This window comes from Vipera berus (genome assembly GCF_964194415.1).
Source record: "Vipera berus genome assembly, chromosome: 2".
Taxonomy (NCBI): domain Eukaryota; kingdom Metazoa; phylum Chordata; class Lepidosauria; order Squamata; family Viperidae; genus Vipera; species Vipera berus.
In genome coordinates, this window is record NC_138203.1 from 145,025,963 (window position 1) to 145,048,019 (window position 22,057).

At 42.8% G+C, this 22,057-nt stretch overlaps 1 protein-coding gene across 3 annotated transcripts in view; it reads right to left on the minus strand.

Annotated features, from left to right (window-relative positions):
• RHBDL3 (rhomboid like 3) overlaps nucleotides 1-22,057 on the minus strand; it is a gene marked incomplete at both ends in the record, with an annotated part of 153,493 nt that overhangs the window by 119,707 nt on the left and 11,729 nt on the right. For 2 of the 3 annotated variants that reach the window (XM_081321695.1, XM_081321694.1), the window contains one exon: nucleotides 19,936-19,959. The exons of the other annotated variant lie outside the window; for it this stretch is intronic. In XM_081321695.1, the coding sequence (XP_081177821.1) occupies nucleotides 19,936-19,959 (24 nt within the window). The remainder of the gene's footprint in view (nucleotides 1-19,935; nucleotides 19,960-22,057) is intronic. 3 annotated transcript variants of the gene reach the window in all.

Here is a 22,057-nt window from a genome sequence, read left to right on the forward strand (position 1 = left end):
CTTTTACTGAGTAACAGGCGTGGCAAGCAGCATAACAGAGCCAGATTCACAGCAGACAATAGCTCCCGCGCATTTCATTTACTGTTCTAGCAAGCTGCACACACAGGTTGTTTTTTTGGCAGCGCGGAAAACTTCCGGAAGCCTGGGAGCATGGTGTGTGGTCTCTCATTTGGAGCTCTTCAAAGCTGGGAACCTGCCAGACGTGCTACAAGCCTGGGACGCAGGGCCTGGCTTTGCACCCACAATAGGGCTGCTCTTCTGCAACTTTTTGCCAGGACTTCGAGCAGCAGCTTCCCAGAGGACAAAGACCAAGAAAGGGATCCGTCTGTGGACAATGTAATGCCTTCAAGAGCAAGTGCAAGGGCTTTTCATAACTGGAGGCAATTTATAAGATAATCCAGATTTGACTCTTTGTCTGATATTGCCTACTTGGACTTGCAGACCCCCTCAAACTCTTCAGCAATGGGTTTTTTGTTTTTTTTTACACCCAGTACCCTTTGTTCTGAGATATCAGGGACCCAAAAGGGATGCCAGATCCCAACCCTTGTTATTATTTTTTATTTTTATTTATTTCTAAACCCCCCCCCTTTATTATTTTTACAAATAACTCAAGGCGGCAAACCTATCCCAACACACCTTCCTCCTCCTTTTTTCCCCCACAACAACAATCCTGTGAGGTGCATTGGGCTGGGAGAGAATGACTGGCCCAAAGTTACCCAGCTAGCTTTCATGGCTAAGGCAGTACTAGAACTCCCAATTTCTAGCCTAGTGCCTTAACCACTGGACCCAGATCCAATCCAAGCAACCTAAAATAAAGGAGGTGGGAAATGCTGAATTGCAAAGTTAATATCTGACAAAGCATGGAAGCGGCTCTCGGCTGCTTGTTTCATCCTACTATGGGCTCTGTTTAGAGTCAGAGAAAGGTTGCAGGTTGCTTTTGTATTCCTGCTACTATACTTTGCTACCTAGCCTTTTAAAAAGCTCTGCACAAATCACAAAGAAAGTCTATGTGGCATATATTTGTCAAATAAATGGCTTGAATGATTTGGCTATTATACAGAGTAGACGCGCGGCTTTGGTCAGAAAATAATAAGGTGGCTTTAGAGGGCAGTATAACATTTGATTTTAATAGGTGTTCAATGAACATGCAGTCATTGTCACTATTTTCTTATTTTAAATACAATGAAGGTTTCTACAGACAAAAGCACGGCTGTGCTGTGAGCTCACCCGTATCCCCCACTGTGGCCAATCTCTACATGGAAGAGGTAGAAACCAAAGCCCTAAACTAGATATGTGGATGATATTTGAGTCAAGTTCAAAACACAGGAACTGGAAGCGAACATATCAGTTCTGTGGACAGATACATCAAGTTCACGTGGGAAGAAGTTATGGAAAATAGTCTAGCCTTCCTGGACTGTGAAGTACACATTAAAGAAGTCAGAAAACACTGAAGTTTACAGAAAACCCCCACACAAAGATCAATATTTACATTTTGATTCTCACCACCCCTGGAGCGCAAAATGGGAGTTATCAGAACCCTACACCACCAAGCTGAAGGCCTGCCTACCAGCAAAGATGGGAAAGAAAAAGAACTACAACACATCAAGCAAGCCCTCAGAACATGTGTCTATCCCAAGTGGGCCTTCATCAAATCCCCCAAAAGACCCAGCAGGAGCTCCTCCATAACAGACAAAGAAGAGAACAATAAACAAAACAACGTAATCATTCCATACGTTGCAGGAATGTCTGAAAAGCTCAGGTGGATCTTCAGCCAGCACAACATTACGTGCACACTTTAAACCCAAGAAAATACACTAAGGCAGACGCTTGTCCATCCCAAAGATAAAACTCCCAGACACAAACTGAGCAACATGGTATGTGCAGTACAATGCAGTGAGACACGTGCAGATCTGTACATTGGGGGAAAAAAATAACCACTTCATAAATGCATGGCACAACATAGGAGAACAAACCCATCAGGACAAGATTCAAAGGCCCCTCTTTTGAAGATGGCCAAGTCCACATTTTGGACGGAGAGGACCGCTGGTTTGAAAGAGAGGGCAAGAGGCCATCTGTGTCAAAACTGAACAATCTTCTCTCAACAGAGGGGGAGGGATATAACATCATCTCTCTCCAGTCTACAACACAGTCCTTTCAGCAGTTCCAAGAAGGCTCCACACCCATTTGCCTGACTCGGATGACCCTGAGGACAGTGGCCTCTCTCTAAAAGAAAATGCAAATGACCAGCTGTCTGCATTCCCCACCATCCAGTCAGAGTTGAAGAAGCTTCTTGGATGAGAAGTGAAACGTCTTCAACGAAAAACAAGAAAGTCCAGTTGCCTCATGGAAAAGCACCTTTGGAGTTACTACTGTTTTCTGAGAGTTAGCTGAGAGTTCTGACAAAACGTGATCCACTGGAGAAGGAAATGGCAACCCACTCCAGTATCTTTGCCATGAAAACCCTATGGACAGTACCAAAAGGCAAAACGATATGACGCTGGAAGATGAGCCCCTCAGGTCGGAAGGCGTCCAATATGCTACTGGGGAAGAGCAGAGGGCTAGTACTAGTAGCGCCAGAAAGAATGAAGCGACTGGGCCAAAGCCGAAAGGACGCTCAGCTGTGGATGTATCTGGTGGTGAAAGGAAAGTCCGATGCTGTAAAGATTTTTTCTCCATAGGAACCTGGAATGTAAGATCCATGAATCAAGGAAAGCTGGACGTGGTCAAACAAGAGATGACAAGACTGAACATCGACATCTTAGGTATCAGTGAACTAAAATGGACAGGAATGGGTGAATTTAATTCAGATGACCATCAGGTATACTACTGCGGGCAAGAATCCCTCAGAAGAAATGGAGTAGCCTTCATAGTCACTAAAAGAGTAGGAAAATCAATACTGGGATACAATCCTCAAAATGACAGAATGATCTCAGTTCGAATCCAAGGGAAACCATTCAATATCACAGTAGTCCAAGTCTATGCCCCAACCACCAGTGCTGAAGAGGATGAAATTGACCGGTTCTATTAAGCCCTACAGCACCTTATAGAAGTAACACCAAAGAATGATGTCCTTATCATCATGGGGGATTGGAATGCTAAAGTAGGAAGCCAAAAGATAACTGGAATAACAGGCAAGTTTGGCCTTGGAGTACAAAATGAAGCAGGGCACAGGCTGATAGAATTTTGTCAAGAGAATACGATGGTCATAGCAAACACTCTTTTCCAACAACCCAAGAGACGGCTCTACACATGGACATCACCAGACGGTCAACACAGAAATCAGATTGACTATATGCTCTGCAGCCAAAGATGGAGAAGCTCTATACAGTCGGTAAAAACAAGACCAGGAGCTGACTGTGGCTCAGACCATGAGCTTCTCCTTGCAAAGTTTAGGCTTAAACTGAAGAAAGTAGGGAAAAGCACTAGGCCACTCAGGTATGAATTAAATCATATCCCTATTGAATATACAGTAGAGGTGACAAATAGATTTAAGGAATTAGATCTGATAGACAGAGTGCCTGAAGAACTATGGACAGAGGTTCGCGACATTGTACAACAGGTAGCAACCAAAACCATCCCAAAGAAAAAGAAATGCAAGAAAGCAAAATGGCTGTCTGAGGAAGCTTTGCAAATAGCTGAGGAAAGGAGGAAAGCGAAAGGCAAGGGAGAAAAACATAGATATGCCCAATTGAATGCAGAATTCCAGAGAATAGCTAGAAGAGATAAGAATGCCTTCTTAAATGAACAGTGCAAAGAAATAGAAGAAAACAATAGAATAGGGAGGACCAGAGATCTTTTCAAGAAAATTGGAGAGATGAAGGGAACATTCCATGCAAAAATGGGCATGATAAAGGACCAAAATGGCAGGGACCTAACAGAGGCAGAAGAGATTAAGAAGAGGTGGCAAAATTACACAGAAGAACTATACAAGAATGAGCTTAACGTCCCAGATAATCACAATGAGGTGGTCTCTGACCTCGAGCCAGACATCCTAGAATGTGAAGTGAAGTGGGCCTTAGAAAAGCTGAGCAACAACAAAGCTAGTGGAGGTGACAGTATTCCAGCTGAGCTATTCAAAATCTTAAAAGACAGTGCAGTAAAAGTGCTACACTCAATTTGCCAGCAAATTTGGAAAACTCAACAGTGGCCACAGGATTGGAAAAGATCAGTTTACATTCCAATTCCAAAGAAAGGCAGTGCCAAAGAATGTTCAAACTATCGCACCATTGCACTCATTTCTCATGCTAGTAAAGTCATGCTTAAAATCCTACAAGCTAGACTTCAGCAGTATGTGGATCGAGAACTACCAGAAGTACAGGCAGGATTTCGAAGAGGCAGAGGAACTAGAGATCAAATTGCCAACATACGCTGGATCATGGAGAAAGCTAGGGAGTTCCAGAAAAACATCTACTTCTGCTTCATTGACTATGCTAAAGCCTTTGATTGTGTGGATCATAACAAACTGTGGCAAGTTCTTAAAGAAATGGGAGTACCAGACCATCTTATTTGTCTCTTGAGAAACCTATATGCGGGTCAAGAAGCAACAGTGAGAACTGGACACGGAACCACTGATTGGTTCAAAATTGGGAAAGGAGTCCGGCAAGGCTGTATACTGTCGCCCTGCCTATTTAACTTATATTCAGAGCACATCATGAGAAAGGCAGGGCTAGATGAATCAAAAGTTGGAATTAAGATTGCTGGAAGAAATATCAACAACCTAAGATACGCAGATGATACCACTCTAATGGCAGAAAGTGAAGAAGAACTAAAGAGCCTCTTGTTGCGGGTGAAGAAGGAGAGTGCAAAACTTGGGTTGAAACTTAACATTAAGAAAACCAAGATCATGGCATCTGGCCCTCTCAATTCCTGGCAAATAGATGGGGAAGAAATGGAGGTAGTGACAGATTTTGTTTTCCTGGGCTCCAAGATCACTGCAGATGGGGACTGTAGCCAAGAAATTAAAAGACTCTTGCTCCTGGGAAGGAAAGCCATGGCAAATCTAGACAGCACACTAAAAAGCAGAGACATCACCCTGTCAACAAAAGTGCGTATAGTCAAGGCTATGGTCTTCCCAGTTGCAATGTATGGCAGTGAAAGTTGGACCATAAGAAAGGCTGAGCGCCAAAGAATTGAGGCCTTTGAACTCTGGTGCTGGAGAAGACTCTTGCGAGTCCCTTGGACTGCAAGGCGATCAAACCGGTCAGTCCTAGAGGAGATCAATCCTGACTGCTCTTTACAAGGCCAGATCCTGAAGCTAAAACTCAAATACTTTGGCCACCTAATGAGAAGGAAGGACTCACTGGAGAAGAACCTAATGCTGGGAAAGATCGAGGGCAATAGAAGAAGGGGACGACAGAGAATGAGGTGGCTGGATGGAGTCACTGAAGCAGTAGGCGTGAGCTTAAATGGACTCCAGAAGATGGTAGAAGACAGGAAGGCCTGGAGGAATGTTGTCCATAGGGTCGCGATGAGTCGGACACGACTTCGCAGCTAACAACAACAACAACAACAACAACTGTTTTCTTCTTAACTTCAGTTTCCGTCAAAATAACAGAATAACAGAGTTGAAAGGGACCTTGGAGGACTTCTAGTCCAAACCTCTGCTCGAACAGAAAACCCTACACCATTTCGGACAAATGGCTGTCCAGTCTCTTCTTAAAAGCTTCCCGTGTTGGAGCATTCACCACTTCTGGAGGCAGGCTGTTCCACTGGTTAATTGTTCTACAGTAACTGTCAGGAAATTTCTCCTTAGTTCTAGGTTGCTTCTCTCCTTGACTAGTTTCCATCCGTTGCTTCTTGTCCTGCTTTCAGGTGCTTTGGAGAATAGCTTGACTCCCTCTTCTTTGTGGCAGCCCCTGAGATATTGGAACACTGCTATCATGTCACCCCTTCATCCTTCTTTTCGTTAAACTAGATATATCCAATTCTTCATAGGCTTTAGCCTCCAGCCCCCTAATCATCTTTGTTGCTCTTTTCTGCCCATCTCCACAAGCACAGCTCTTCCAACAAGAAGAGAACTGTATGCACCCCTTTTTCCTGACTTAGTTTTGCAAAAGGCCTATATATTAATTTGCCTCATCAGCTCTATTACTTCTTCTGCTTATAAAGGAGAAGGTAGCAGCAGAAATGGCAGCCATCACAAACTAGGTTGGAGGCAAATGAATTCTCGGTGAACCTTTCAGGACTCCTTCCTGGACTCATAAATCAGCTGTCAGCAAAGCATCTTTCAACTGCAACTTTCTTTGGCCACAAGTCATCCTAAGTAATGCTATAAATCAATGCAACTGGACCTTGGTTCAGCAGCCGGAACCATAGAGAGGTACGCATGCTAGCTTGGTGAAAGCATCATCTTACACTGTTGCCGCTAAAATAACCATAATATCTGCCCAAGAGGCGGCAAACGGAGTTAACAAATCCCAGGGAAAAACAAAACTATCTCCATTAAGTCCGAATGCAAAGGTGAAAATCTACAGATTGGAACTACAGCCAAGATCATACATTACGTGAACAAGGACTCAGTCATGATTTATTATCATAAAAACATAACTGACTGAGTACAGTATTTGGGTATTCAGACACAATATGGTTAATTCAATAGAGCTGTGGTGGTGAACCTATGGCACGCATGCCACAGGTGGCATGCAGAGCCCTCTCTCTGGGCACGCGTGCCGTCGCCCCATTCCTAGGCCTTCAGCTGGGTTTTATAAAACCTTTTCGCCGTGTGCAAAAAAAAAAGGTTCAATCAATCAATCAATTTCAACTTCTCGCGGGGGGAAAAAAGATCTCACAAAGTTGGAATTGATTGATTGAACTTTTTAGTCACACCCAGTCTGCCGTTACCACTGCAGCCATGCCCACCCAATGGCCACACCCACCCAATGGGCCACACCCACCCGGCACCCGATGATACGTAAGTGGGTTTTGGGTTGCAGTTTGGGCACTCATTCTCTAAAGGTTCGCCATCACTGCAATAGACTATAGGTAGTCCTTGACTTACGACCACAATTGAGCCCAATGTTTCTGTTACTGAGACATTTGTTAAATGAGTTTTGCCCCCTTTTACAACCTTTCTTGTCAGAGTTGTTAAGTGAATCACTGCAGTCGTTAAATTAGTAACAAGGCCACAAAGTGAATCTAGCTTCTCCGCTGCCTTGGCAGAAGGTTGCAAAAGGGGATCGCATGACCCCAAGACACTGCAACCCTCATAAATATGAATAAAGTTCCCAAGTGTCTGAATTTTGATCACGTGACCATGGGGACGTTGCAATGGTTGTAAGTGTGAAAAAATGGTCATAAGTCACTTTTTTCAGTGCTGTTGTGACTTCAGTCACTAAATGAACTATTGTATGTCGATGATTATACATTGAAGTTCAATAATGGTCTGTCCTCCTTGAGGCACAGCATCCTCCCTAATTCTGGACTCCTCCCTTAAGCCCAACCCCCATAAATCTGTTAAAGTTTAGCATAATACATGAGGGTAGCCTGTAAGTGATCCATTGGGCTACCCTGGGAAGGGCCTCGTTTTAAATTATTCCCTTCTCTCTCATCCCATGTTCTTTTTATATCATGATAGCGCACTCATCAGAATAGCTACTAATATAGAACTGGAATAGAGAAATATGCAGTATCATGACACTACAATAAAGAAGCATCCTTGTGTGTTACAGTAGAGATCTCAATTGTGGCATGCTGTTTTAGTTGTAGTCCCCACATCGACACAAGTTGAGATTAATACCTGTGGCACCACTGAATACCTTCAGAAATATCTTGTAAAGCCTGTTCTTCATACTCAATTTGGCTTGAGGAAACAATTACCTCTGTAGGAAGAGAAACTAAATTTTCAAAGAAGCTGTTTGAAGATTCAGAGAACACAATACCTTTTCATGATTATCTCGGGTACAAATATCAAAGCACAGCCAACATGTGGAAGGCAAAATGCTAAGTTCCAATTTGGCAGGTGACCCAGCTGGGGTGACTTTGGACCAGGGCTGAGGAATTCTGGGTGTTGAAGCCCACAAGTCATCAAAGGGCCAAGTTTGAAGATCCCTGCTTTGGACCAATCCCTCTCTCTCAGCCCAACTCACCTCACAGGGTTGTTGTCATAGAAAAAACAGGAGGAGGAAGGAGTATTAGTATATTAATAAAAAAAATTGTGTGTGTGTGTGTGTGTGTGTATTGGATGCGGTGGCTCAGTGGGTTAGGACGCTGAGCTTGTCGATCAGAAGGTCGGCAGTTTGGCGGGTTGAATCCCGAGTGCCGCGTAACAGAGTGAGCGCCTGTTACTCATCCCAGCTTCTGCCAACCTAGCAGTTCGAAAGCACGTAAAAAAAATGCAAGTAGAAAAACAGGGACCACTACGGTGAGAAGGTAACAGCGCTCCGTGTGCCTTTGGCATCTAGTCATGCCAGCCACATGACCACGGAGATGTCCTCAGACAAGCACTGGCTCTTCGGCTTTGAAACGGAGATGAGCACCGGCCCCTAGAGTTGGAAACGACTAGCACGCATGTGCGGGGGAACCTTTACCTTTACATACATACATACATACATACATACATACATATATATATATATATGTGTGTGTGTGTGTGCGTACGTAAATGTGTGTGTATGTGTATATGTGTATGTGTATGTATATGTATATATATATATACATGCACATGTACATGTACATATGTATACATATACTGTACATATGCAAAGCTGGATCCAGACTGTGCTGGAGTTATAGTCATTCCCAGCAGTAAGACTTGTTAATTTCAATAAAGTACAAGCCTATTTGAAGTAGACATGATGAAGGACTCAGCTGTTAATTAGCTTACCCTATATGCCTTTGAGATCAGTGGGGCAAATTAGTTGTGTCAAGCTCTATTGATTTTAACCAGAACAAATACAGTTAACTTAGTTGGGCTCCAGGCTATGGTGTTGAGCCAGCATCACTAACTAGGACTTTAAAGATTCACGCTTTCCAATTATGCTTCAATTAGGGATTGAAGCTTCTGTTCTCTTTTGATTTAGTTTCTATTAGCTGTTTCATCCCTTCCTCCAAAAATTACTATTTTACAGCATTTAATCACTGAGTAATGAATCAGTGCCAACGTACAGATGTTCAGCTATATTTATTTAAAATGTTCAAAGGTCTGGTAGGAGAAAACAGTAAGAGAAAGCCTAAATTAATGAACTAAACTATTATTAATATCACACAGATCAAGCACTCAGGGGGCTAAACAGGAGATGGACTGAAATAAAAGTAACACAGGACTCTCCTACCATTTTGAAAACCATCTTCCCTAATGCTTTACTCTGTGAATGTGTTAGACTATAAATTCCAGTGAATCAAGAAGAAACTAGACTACAGAGGCACATTTCTTTTGCCAGATCACCAGAAAAATAAGTGTGAGAAAGGGGTACGAGCCCAAATCCTCCCCAGATGCTGTTTATTACAAATTTTAAAAAGGTATGGGCCCACAAATCATGACCCGTTTTAGATTTAATTCAATCCCAGGGAGAGGGGAAAAAAAAGCTCTGTCTTTTGCTTCTTGAAAGTATAGAATGAGTAGCAACAGCACTTAGCCCTTAGACTTATAGACCGCTTCACAGTGCTTTACGGCCCTTTCTAAGCGGTTTACAGAGCCAGCATATTGCTCCCAACAATCTGGGTGCTCATTTGACCAACCCCAGAAGGACAGAAGGCTGAGTCAACCTTGAGCTGGTCAGGATTGAACTCTTGACAGTCAGCAGAATTAGCCCGCCATACTGCGTTCTAACCACTGCGCCACCACAGAGTTACTTTTTCCTCCACTGAAAGTATAGAATGAATAACTGACATTCCTCTACTGACATTGCAGGATGCATTGGATTAAGATGACCTCTGGCAGAGGGGGGAAAAATGATTGGAAAGAGTGTTTCTTTCTTTAGCTTCCATTTTCCCTTCCGTGCTGCAGACCTCGGGTTAAAGGCAGGTGACATTGAACTAATCTCATCTACAGAGAAAGAGCTGAAATTGCAGCTAGGTGAATTAGCTGCAGGCTGCCCTCTCTAATTAGCCACAGTAATACAGCAAATATAGGCATAGGCATAGATCTTAATAGATTGCGCATAGCAGAAAGAGGCAGGACTATAAATACAACACAGGCTTTCTAGGGTCATTTCCAACCACGGGGAAATCTTGCTAGCCCAGCAGGGGATTGTTAGGGTGAAATCAGAAGATTTTTTTTACAAATCCCAGGGCAGTCTATTTCCCCCAGAGGCAGCAGCCTTCAAAGAAAAGAAAGACCTTGTTTAAACCAGCCAGCCAGCTGGCAACTGTTCCTATAGAGACCGAATTCTCCCCTGGACAATAGGGCAGCCAGGAGGAATGAGACGTAAACACATGGCTGACTTGCATAACAATACTTGGGCAAAAGAGGCTGAGCCTTTTTTTTCCTCCCATCCTCCAAGCTATGCTTAAGTTTTAAAATATAATCTCACTTTAATGGAGGTGGAGGTGGCGATCTGAGCAATGCATTAGGAACAGCCTACGCACTAACCAAGGGGGGGGGAGAAACATCTTGGCATATTTGGCTGGATTGTCAGTACACTGTCAGTACATTACGTGCTTCTGAGAGACGCAGAAACCTCTATCTTTGCACGTAAGGAAACGCTGGGGAATAAAGACAGCACAGAAGTAATACTTGGAGTGCGGTTTAAGTTCAGTGCCACCTCTCCCGCAATTGTTTCTGCTCTTGCCTTGCCTTCCTTCATGTGAGATTTATTACCCGGCATTTCAGAGGTGGGAAGAGGATGCATATATTTTTAATGAGAAGAGAAAAACCCCTGAAACTTTTACCAACCCAGAGGAGTAGCAAACGGATGAATTACACACAAAGCTGCTTACTTAAGCTACCTTCCTCCAGTCAATATGGCAGAAACAGGCAAAAACCAGAATGGGAAAAACCCGCCAACTCACTGCAGGACAACCTGCCACAGGACAATTCAACAAATACAAAAGTTACATTAATTTCAACGGAACTGTGGCTAATAATAATAATAATAATAATAATAATAATAATAATAATAATAATAATAATAATAATAATAATAATAATAATATAAGAAAGTCAATCTGGTAATACAAGAGTTACAATAATTTCAAAAAGAACGTGGTCACCAATAATAAAAGTAAACGAATGAAACAATTAATACAGTGTTGAGTTGTCCCATGGCAATTTGGCCATGGCGAGTTGCCCCTCAGCGAGTTGGCTGCCATGAGTTGGCCACGTTTGAGTTGGATGTGGCCAGTTATATTGGGGTGTTGTACAAGCTCCTGTTAGGAATGCAGGACAAAACCTTCGTCTTCCAAGCCAAGATTAACTAAGCTGATCAAGATCACTGTGGGATCGCTGCAATGGACTGGATTTCTTCCAATCTGTTCCATGCACAAGTCAGAAGGCAAATAGTTCAAATTAAGCATCTGTACCAGATTCTGATGTTCATCCACTTACTAGTGATGGGCCGGGCAACTCAGATAGTAGGAACTGCATAAGCATTGTGAATGTACACATAATTTCATTGTGTACATTATGTGAATGTACATACAAACATTATGTGAATGTGAATGTACACACAATATACACAATCCAGAAGAGAAGGTCAAAAGAGGTGACTAAAAAGAGATTTCAGAGCATGAGAATGATAACATTTTGGATCAACCCCATACAGGCCTGGGTAAATCTACCTCAGTGTTTTTGGTCAGAAAAGTAACTCTAAGCATCCTTCTAATCCAAGATGGTGCCCTGTGACAATGTTGACTTCTGCCCAAGAGACCTAATGTAGAGAGAGTCTCTTTTCCATAAGCTGCTTAACAGGTTTATGTCCACCAGACTACCTGGGTAAGGTAAAAATGAAACCTGAACTCACTAGGAGTTCAGAAGAAGGCTTAATAGGATGTCCCCTACTTCTTTGCTCCTTACCTTCCAGATGTTCTGAAGTAAAATTCCCATCATCTCCATTCAGCGTGACCAAAAGCTGTTTGAATAAACTGTGGGTTGTGGCCGATCGTATCTGCAGAATATGGCAGTCCCAAGCTCATTCTGGAAATACTCTTACTATGTTTAAAGTTTATGAGGTGTGAAACAATTGGAACTGCAACCCTTTTTCATTCAAACATCAGCTCAGCCATTCAGATAAGCAAAACATGTTCCTGCTCATAGGGACCCCCTCCTAACATCCTTCTTCCCACCCCTATCCTACAAACGCTTTCTATTCTTGTGTTGCACCAATGTTCCACTATCCCTGTTTCTTCTCTCGTAAGTTCCCAAATACTCCCCGCTTCAGAGAGCATGGCAGAAATAAGATGCAGTAAGCATAACGATGCCACCACTGCATTTTCCTGGCCTACAGTTGGACTATAGAGCTGTCAGAGAAAGCCCACCTATATTACTTCCAGAAAGGGGGGGAAATAACATTACTAGGGAGAAATAGCAAATTCAAGCCAGCTTTCTGAATCATTAAAGAGCAGGCATCGTTCTGCAGATTGTGAGGAAAGAACTTCAATAGAGCAACTAGACATCCAGTTCAATGCAAGCATCTTTTACATGTGAATGTCTCCTGGGAAGGATGGATTTGGAAGGGTTTAAAATATATTGAACCCGGTCTTGCAATTCCTATTCTATTTGCTTCTGAGCAAATGATTTATCTTGGTAATATACTTCCAGCCCTGAAAAGTGAAAATTCAAAAATGGGAAAGAACCTACTGTACTTTTGTGCAAGAACCACACTAGACATTTTTAGATCAAGGTGGGAATGGGGGGGGGTTCTCAAAAAAAATCATTTCAAGGCAGGGAGAGGGGCAAAGGAAAGCAACAGACAATGAATTGGCCCAAGAACTGAATGTAAGGCAAATGTTGCACCTCTGTTTCAAAACATGGATTCACTCCTTTGAACTAATAAGTTTTGCCTTGTGCAAAACAATGCCCCTCTTCCCCTCTTCCCCATTCCTATCCCAAATATGTAGGTTTGTTCCCTTCATTCTTTCTTTTCGCATTTATGCACACCTACCAACACATATGTTCCCTTTCTGTGGGAGGAGTGGTAGAACTTGGCAGTGTCTGCGTGAAAAAAGGGATCATTTGAGAGTCCCTACGCATCCACAAGCAATCTAGTCCAACCCTCCTTGAATGCCATTGACCTCTTATCTAATTCTAAGCAGGTGCCAATTATTAATTGAAAAGATACATGTGCATAGGCTATAGCAGTAAATCAGTTTAACTGAGCCTTCACACGTGGACCTGGTCTTTCATGCCTCATACTTTCAAGCACATCAAAATATCAAAATATACATATAGGGACCCCCTCCTAACATCCTTCCTCCCACCCCTATCCTTTCTATTGTTGTGTTGCACCTATGTTCCACTATCCCTGTTTCTTCTCTCATAGGTTCACAAATACTCCCCACTTCAGCACCTCTTCCAGTCTTCACAAGGTTATTGTTAAGCCTCTGGACCCCAGAGTGACAGACTGGCACGAGGAGGAGGAAAGCTTGGTTGCCTGCCCGGTGCTATCCAAGGTCCTGCAATGCAAATCTGACCGTACGGCAACTGTAACTTCACCCTCCTTCATGCATTTGTTGTATTTCATAGAATTGTAGTTGGTCTGCAATAGAAGTTCTGTGTGGCGTCAGGAAGGGCATCCAGCCAGTAACTGCTCAGCTACATCCAGTCGCCCCCAACCCCGAATTAAAGGATTACAGGGTCATAAAAAAAGGGAGGTCGTTGGTGTACAATTGAGGAGAGAAGTCCACAGGTCAGTGATTCAGCGTGTGCTATCCTATGAACGGAGCCAGATTTGACACTCCACACCTCAAGTGAAAAAGTATGTCATGGAAAAGGGATGGGGGAAAGCCTAGCTGGAGTTGCCAGAAGGTACCACTTAGTGGAAAAGACTATCTTGATTCACTTGGTTACATTAACTACCCTGGCTCACTGAGTATGTTTCCCTTGTTGGAAAGGAATAGAACATCCTTAGGCAGGGGAACAACCGATCCATCTGCACCTTGCTGTGGTCCCTTCCCTGTCAGGAGCAAACCCTTTTGCCTGTCTTCAAAGTTCTTTTAAAGTATCTGAAAAGCTAAACAGCAAACCTACATTTTTAGACTTACTCAAACAAAGAACCCAAAAGGACAAATGCATTTTGCAATGTCATTACCCTTAGTACCATCCATTAAGCAGATGAAACTGAGAGGGGAGGGGGGAAAGGGAAGAATAAAATCTGGGCCATTAAACACTACTTCCTACTGGATTAGTGGATAGTGTGTTGGTTTTCTTGATTTATTATTAAGTTTGAGGGTTGGTTCAGATATTGTGACCAAGTAGCTTGCACTATTACTATATAGCTTTCAAGTGAGAAATGCACATGAAGTTTCAATTAAACTATTGCTAATCATGCCTATGGACAGGAATCTTCTCAACTAACAGTTAGCATCTGCTTGGAGTTAAATAAGGGTCAAGAGAATTCAAGGGGGAGTTGGACTTAGTCCACTTGTGGCTATGTAGGGATTCTACGCTGATCCCTCTTTTAACGCCAACCCACAGGTCCTGCCACTCCTTCTCCTACAAAGAAATGGAGATTTTCACCATGCTGTTGCAAACATTTATTTTGTGAGTGTATGGTGGGACATAATGGAAGTAAGAAGCAGCACCCTTCAACTCTGAAATATCTGCACAATGACATGAGACAAGATGAGATCAGCTACTAGCTCTGGATGGAGTAACTCAGTGATGGTGAACCTTTTAGAGACCGAGTGCCCCAAAACTGGCCCTGCCCCCATCCCGCTCCTCCGCATGTACCTGCTCCAACCCCATCCCGCCCGCTCCACCCCCAGCCTGCCCCTGCCCCCCGCTCACTCACAGGGCCACTCACTGCCTCTGCCACAGATTGCCCAGGTGGCCCAGCAGCGCCATGGTGGCCATGCTCTCTGCCTGTGCCCCACAGCATCAACTGCGTGCAAGGCGGCATGAGGGCAAAGTCTTGTCCCCGCTGCCCAGCTGCCATGTCCTTGGCTGCGCTGCTCCACTCAGGCCACACTCAGGGGTGATTCTCCTCCAGGGGGGCTGCTGGTAAGGAGGGGGCCATGAGGGAAGGTGGGGCTGGGGCCACTGTGCATGTGCTCAGAGAGAGGGCTCTGATTGCCATCTCTGGCATGCATGCCATAGGTTCACCACCACTGGAGTAACCTCTTCAGCAATGCTTCTCCAATTGCCAACAGACCCTTCTTAATGAAAAGGACTTCCTCGCCAGGCAGTTCCTTTGCTGAACAATTGTTCTGACTGTGATTTCTTTAAATGTTTGAGTCCCATGGCTTTTTTCCAGTTATATCTCCTTGCCTCCCTCTACATGACCCTAGGAACAATGGATAGAATTGCCCAGTTAATATTGCCTAGTTTGTGGGCTGCCACAAAGAAGAGGGAGTCAAGCTATTCTCCAAAGCACCTGAAAGCAGGACAAGAAGCAACGGATGGAAACTAGTCAAGGAGAGAAGCAACCTAGAACTAACGAGAAACTTCGTGACAGTTAGAACAATTAACCAGTGGAACAACCTGCCTCCAGAAGTGGTGAATGCTCCAACACTGGAAGTTTTTAAGAAGAGACTGGCCAGCCATTTGTCTGAAATGGTATAGGGTTACCTGCCTGAGCAGGGGGTTGGACTAGATGACCTCCAAGGTCCCTTCCAACTTATTATTATTAACACTAGGCTCAAATTTCTTTTTAGCCATGCAACTTACTAGGCAACATTTTAACTAACCAATCTCACGAGGCTGTGTAAGGATAATAATTGAAATAACATGTAGCCACACCTGGTTGGCATGAAACTATAGTAGTGCCATACCAATGGAATAAATAAAGGCAGATTAAAATCTGCTTGCAAAGACTCCAGATGGAAGAATAGATCTTTAATTAAAACAAAGAAGCATTTTGCTATGCCAATGAATTCTAATAGGTTTTCAGATTTGGCTTCTAGAATCTGGAAGTATATCTGCCCGTAGGCAATACAATTTTGTACAAATTCAATTTCCATAAGATGTGCTATCTTAATTATGCCCCAGAGACAGATTAAATTTTAGCATGGACCTTGCCTCAAGGGAGCTAATTGTTTTGAGACTTCAATTAACTTCTTGCCCATTCTAACCAAGTCTTTATAGTTCCTAAGATGAGGTTAGTGGCTCATTTGTATTAGTCTCTCATTTGGCAACATAATATTATTTCTTCTATTTTTTGCTCATCCTCCTGCCCACTTTGGGTGAATAAGCACCTCAGTATTTTTCCAAATGTTCCCAGTACCAAAGTTGCAAAAGGCAGACAGCTGGAATGGCGGGCCTGGATTATACCCTAACATCAAGATCGACTTCAGAAAGAGATTTTAATGCAGGCAGTGTCCAGATTGTTCAGCAGCAAAACAAGATCAGTCTCCCATTCCAATGTTTTAGCCAGTGACACACAAGACAGCCACATTAGGGGTTAGCATGCTAGCTAGATAGCCCAGATTAATACTTCACTCTCTTTCTAACTGAAATGGCTTTGACCATAAATGAAACATCACTTCTCTTTATAATGGCGAAATACCAATGGTGGGAAAAGAAAACATGCAGGCGTTACTTTTGGAGAGAGGAAGGGGTTTCACTGGGTTGTTGGACGTCACGTTGGCCCAACAAGACTATTTGTCCACTTAAAATTGAATTTTAAAGTCTCCCTCGAGTGGCTCTCAACTCCTACTGTCACATCTACGTAGTTTTTCTTTCTTCTTTCAATTTAGTCTACTCTAAGATTTCCTCTAAGATTTAGCAGATCCAATCCTGCTTATTTTTTTTACCACCCCCCCCCCCAAAAAAACTCATATTCTACAAGGTGCTGCCATGAGCAGAAATTTTGTCCATGTGGCCAACCTGATTTATTACATCAGGCAATGGTTCTTTGGGATTTTAGACAGAGGCCATCCCCTGCCTGTCTCAGGAGTCCAGTGGCCAAATTTGGGAACTTCTGCACACAAAGCAGGTATTCTTTGATAGAGCTCTTTAAACGAAAGTCAAGAGAAGAAGCCACAACCACCCCTATCCGGAGAAGAGCAAAGAGAAGCAAAGAATCTCCTTCCCTTATGAACTAAGTGTTTACAACAGAGGTGGGCAACGATGGCCCTTTTACGACTTGTGGACTCCAACTCCCATGGCTGGCTCAGGAAGTCTGAGAGTTGAGGTCCACAAGTCATAAAGGGGCCATCATTCCTCACCTCTGGTTTATAAGCAGAGAAAAGGTATTTTCCAAGGTCAGAGATAGGCAACCTTGGCTCTTTTATGATTCATGGACTTCAACTCCCAGAATTCCTGAGCGAGCCATGCTGAGGGAAAAGGGAGAGGTTTCCAAGCTGAGCCATGCTGGCTCAGGAATTCTGGGAGTTGAAGTCCATGAGTCATAAAAGAGCCAAGGTTGCCTACCCGTCTAGGTTATTTATTTAGTGTATGGCTGGTCACACACAGAATTAAAAGCAATTCATATTTACAAGTTAGAACAGTTAAAACAATTTTTTTTAAAAAAAGAAGCAATTATAAAACCTAAGAGGAAAACAGAAATAACATTTCAGAGTTTAATGTCGAGTTTGGAGATCCAGTCAGTAGCTGCCATTGTTACGCAGAGGAAGTCCTTAAAATCTCCTGGGTATCTTCTATTAGTGCATTCCCTCACTATATGTTGGATAGTCTGTCAGGGAGCCCCACAATCACATTGTGCTGAAAGTGTCTTTCCCCATTTATACAGAGAATCAGCACACACCCTATGAGTCGTTCTAATTCTATTGTATGTCACCCATATGTGTCGGGGTAGATTAAATCCTGGAGGTATACTACTAGGATTAATATGCTCAGAAATATCTTGGGAGGTATAGCTACTCCATGCTTCCATCCACTTTTGTATAGTGCTCTGATGTTCGGCCAGCAGCTTAAGCGCTGTGAGGAGTGGTGGATTTCTTGACTTTAATCGACATCTTAAGAGATCAGAGGTATAGGCATGAATGGGTAGAGAGGAGTTTAGCAGGATCTTACTATACTCCCGAATGAGAGCTTCTTGTCGTCGTAAGTGCGGGGGAAGTATGTGGCTAGGTGTACCTATAAGAATGCCTGCATATGATAAAAATAGGAATAATTCATCCCACCATGACAGGTCAGAGGCCATTCCGTAATGTGACAGCCTGATCCTCCCATTGTCCTCACCAGATACACAGGGCACACCAGGAAGAATATTGCTCAGACCTGATTTATGGGCTAAATATAGAACTGAGCTTACCAGGTTATAAACAGACACTCATCGCCACTGGCAGCAAGATTACTTAAGGAAGGATAATAAGCCATCTCTAGGCCTGGTCAGCCTGCTTCAGTTGGAGCTGCTGGGTTCAGCCACTTGCAGGAACCACATTAGTAAATTGCCTCAAAATCTATAGATGGATACTGCCTTTCAGCAAGTTGCGATAAGGTAACAATAGCTGACTGGCAGAAAGAAATACTAATTCCTTTAGCTACAAGTGAATCTCTGGTTAAACTTAGCATACGAATCCATATGCTTCATAGATTTCTTCTAAATGTTTATTGAGATGCTTCTATGGGTCTTGCGAGAAATTGTACCTTGAATACTACTTTTTTCCCACATGGGTATCTTTACATGTCGGTGTTAAAAGAGTCATAAGCACCATATGCATCATGTTACTAGTTAGAAGGGCATCTCAACTCCATGGTAAAAACATAGCATTCTGTAAGCACCACCCAATCTCTAAATGCAAACAAGGAATATACAAACCACTGGATGGTTGCTTAAACACAGCAGAAGACCTTGTCTCATCCATTCTAAAGGCCAACTTGTAGCTTACCTGTGCACAGGGGAGATCTTGTTGCATCAGATATTCCTGAGAAATAATAGACTAGTGTGCTACCTTTTCAAACCCAGGTTTCAAGATCCTCTGCCACAGTTAATCAGCAAAAATACATTTAAGGGCTTTTAATATGTTAATAAGCACCCTTACCAAGTTTATTATACACCATGTTGTAGAGATGCTGGTTATTATTGGAGCTAAAAGGCCCCCAAACTACCTCAACCCGTCTCAAAATGGTATCCTACAGGCTGCCAAATCCCCAGACTCTGACTGGCTTCTTCATTCTAGAACTCTGCTTTCTGAACAGGTCACAAACTCTACTTGCTTACGAAACAATCATGGCTTGTCATCATGGGGTTCTTGTCTTGTGTGGAACCATAATATCCCTGTGATGGTGTTTCCATTTCTCCATGTGCAGATTGACCTTAACTGTGCCTCGGTCAGCCGCACACTATGGGATAATAAGATTTAAAGTATTTACATACTGCTACGAAATATTTAGGCGTGAGGTACCCGAACACTTAAGCCTGATGGCCTGCTTCGTTAAATCAGAGTACCTAATATTGATCTGCTCCATGTATTGCTGGAACTTCAAACATGGAAATTTTATCAGCCCATATTCTTGGCTTTCTTTTGTAACATTCTTAAATAATGTCAAGTTTAATTCAGTATCAGTATGCCCTATGAAAGAAACTGACCCCTGGAGAATGAATTTAGCTTTCCTTCTATGAGTTCTACAAAATATGAATTCTACACAAAGACAAAACAAACCTTAATGCATTTAGCTCCTTGCTTTTTAAGGTCATCGTTTTTGGAGGAAAATCTCAGTCAACAAAGGGAAACATTAAAGGCACACACAACACAACAAAGTAGAGATAAAGGAAGAACCCAGGACATACCATAAACCCATTTGGTTGGTGTTGTGGGCCAACTACACAAAAGGTCATACATCACAGGACACTCAGGAATCCCTCCCTGATGGAGAGATGCATTTGATCTCCCTTGTTCCCAGGTGTTAAAACAAACATTTCCAAGTTGTTCACCTACCTGATCAAACAGAGCTTTCCAGTGCTGAGAAGTTAGAGGCATGAAGGAAAGAAAAAAAAGAGAGAGAAAGGGGAGGAAAATGTAAGAACACCGGAATGAAATTCATGTCAGAATTCTGCTTGAAAGAAACAAAATGCTCCATAGGGAATACAGGAAAGGGAAGATCTGCTTATTTTAGTCTAGCCTGGACAGCGGGGGTGGGGGGGTGTACAGTTGATGTCCCTAGTTCTCAGACAATTATTTCCACCCCTACCACCCCCAAACCTCTTCACAGCCACAATCAGAAGCTTTTTTTTGGGGGGGGGGAGGTAAAGCATGGCTTTCATTTGCAGATTATTCTGCAGAGACTTAATTTCAGAAAAGCTTTATTGATTTTTTTAAAAATGGTTTATTTATATATTGCAGAGAGTTTTGTATCTTTCAGTAGGGACACTGTGGTAAAAATGATTCTGTGTTTGCTTGCTTGCTTATTTATTTCTGTCTAAACACACACACACACCCCGGCAATCCAATAACTCTGATCAGCTTACATGATGTACAATACAGCAACAAATTAAAACATTTGCAGAATTAAAAACAGTAATAAAATGACAGTCCTAAAATCCCAACCGAAAGACTCAATACAACCAAAATAAAATTTCAGAAAAAGAAGAGAATAAAAAGGAATAAAGGATTCCAGAGAGAGCCTCCTCTGTAAAATGGCAACCCACCAGGGTCTGTGCGCAGAGATTTTGCACAGGTGCATTCACAACTGATGGGCAGGGTGTCCTTTAGGACTTTGCAGTAGGGCTGTAGAGATATCATATGCCTTGTTTCTTTGTCCTGTGGCATTCCACATTAAAAATTGGGATTGTAGCATATACTTTCAAGACATAGGAAGTTTCTGATATCATCCTGAAAGTCAACCAAGAGGAATCTAGCCTGATCTTCAGCGGAAGACTTATTCCAAAGCAGTGGGACTTCTGTTTTCAGCTCCCTTCCCCTCCCAGAAGAGCGGGATAAAGAATAGATGTTCCATAAGTCATATACAGCCAGAGGAGGTAGCAGCACTCCACTGTATATTTCAGAAGCCTTTCAACCTAGAGGTGCAAAGACCCAGAAGTATAGGTAATCCCCACTTAATGACAGTAATTAAGTCTGGTAACTCCATATAGGTATAGGTAGTAAGCCTATAGGTATAGGTAGTCCTCACTTAATGACAGTAATTAAGTCTGGTAACTCCATATAGGTATAGGTAGTAAGCCTATAGGTATAGGTAGTCCCCACTTAATGATGGTAATTAAGTCTGGTAACTCCATATAGGTATAGGTAGTAAGCCTATAGGTATAGGTAGTCCCCACTTAATGACGGTAATTAAGTCTGGTAACTCCATATAGGTATAGGTAGTAAGCCTATAGGTATAGGTAGTCCCCACTTAATGACGGTAATTAAGTCTGGTAACTCCATATAGGTATAGGTAGTAAGCCTATAGGTATAGGTAGTCCCCACTTAATGACAGTAATTAAGTCTGGTAACTCCATATAGGTATAGGTAGTAAGCCTATAGGTATAGGTAGTCCCCACTTAATGACGGTAATTAAGTCTGGTAACTCCATATAGGTATAGGTAGTAAGCCTATAGGTATAGGTAGTCCTCACTTAATGACAGTAATTAAGTCTGGTAACTCCATATAGGTATAGGTAGTAAGCCTATAGGTATAGGTAGTCCCCACTTAATGACGGTAATTAAGTCTGGTAACTCCATATAGGTATAGGTAGTAAGCCTATAGGTATAGGTAGTCCTCACTTAATGATGGTAATTAAGACTGACAACTCCATCACTAAATGATATGCTCACATAGCACGATGTGATATGACTGTGCTGATTTATGACAGCAGCTGAGGTACATCTGGTTGCCGTCATTTAGCGAATCCCACACGGTCATTAAGCACGATGTCACGTGATCGTTATTTGAGACCTCCTGCCAGCTTCCCCATTGCTTGTTGGAAGTTGGCAGTGAAGGCCACATCTGGCTTTCATGGTACATGATGTCACATCATTGTGAGCCAGTTGCCAAGTACCCAAGTCACAATCACAATTGCAACTATGAAGACAGGCCATAAGTCTCTTGTTCTGTGCTGTTG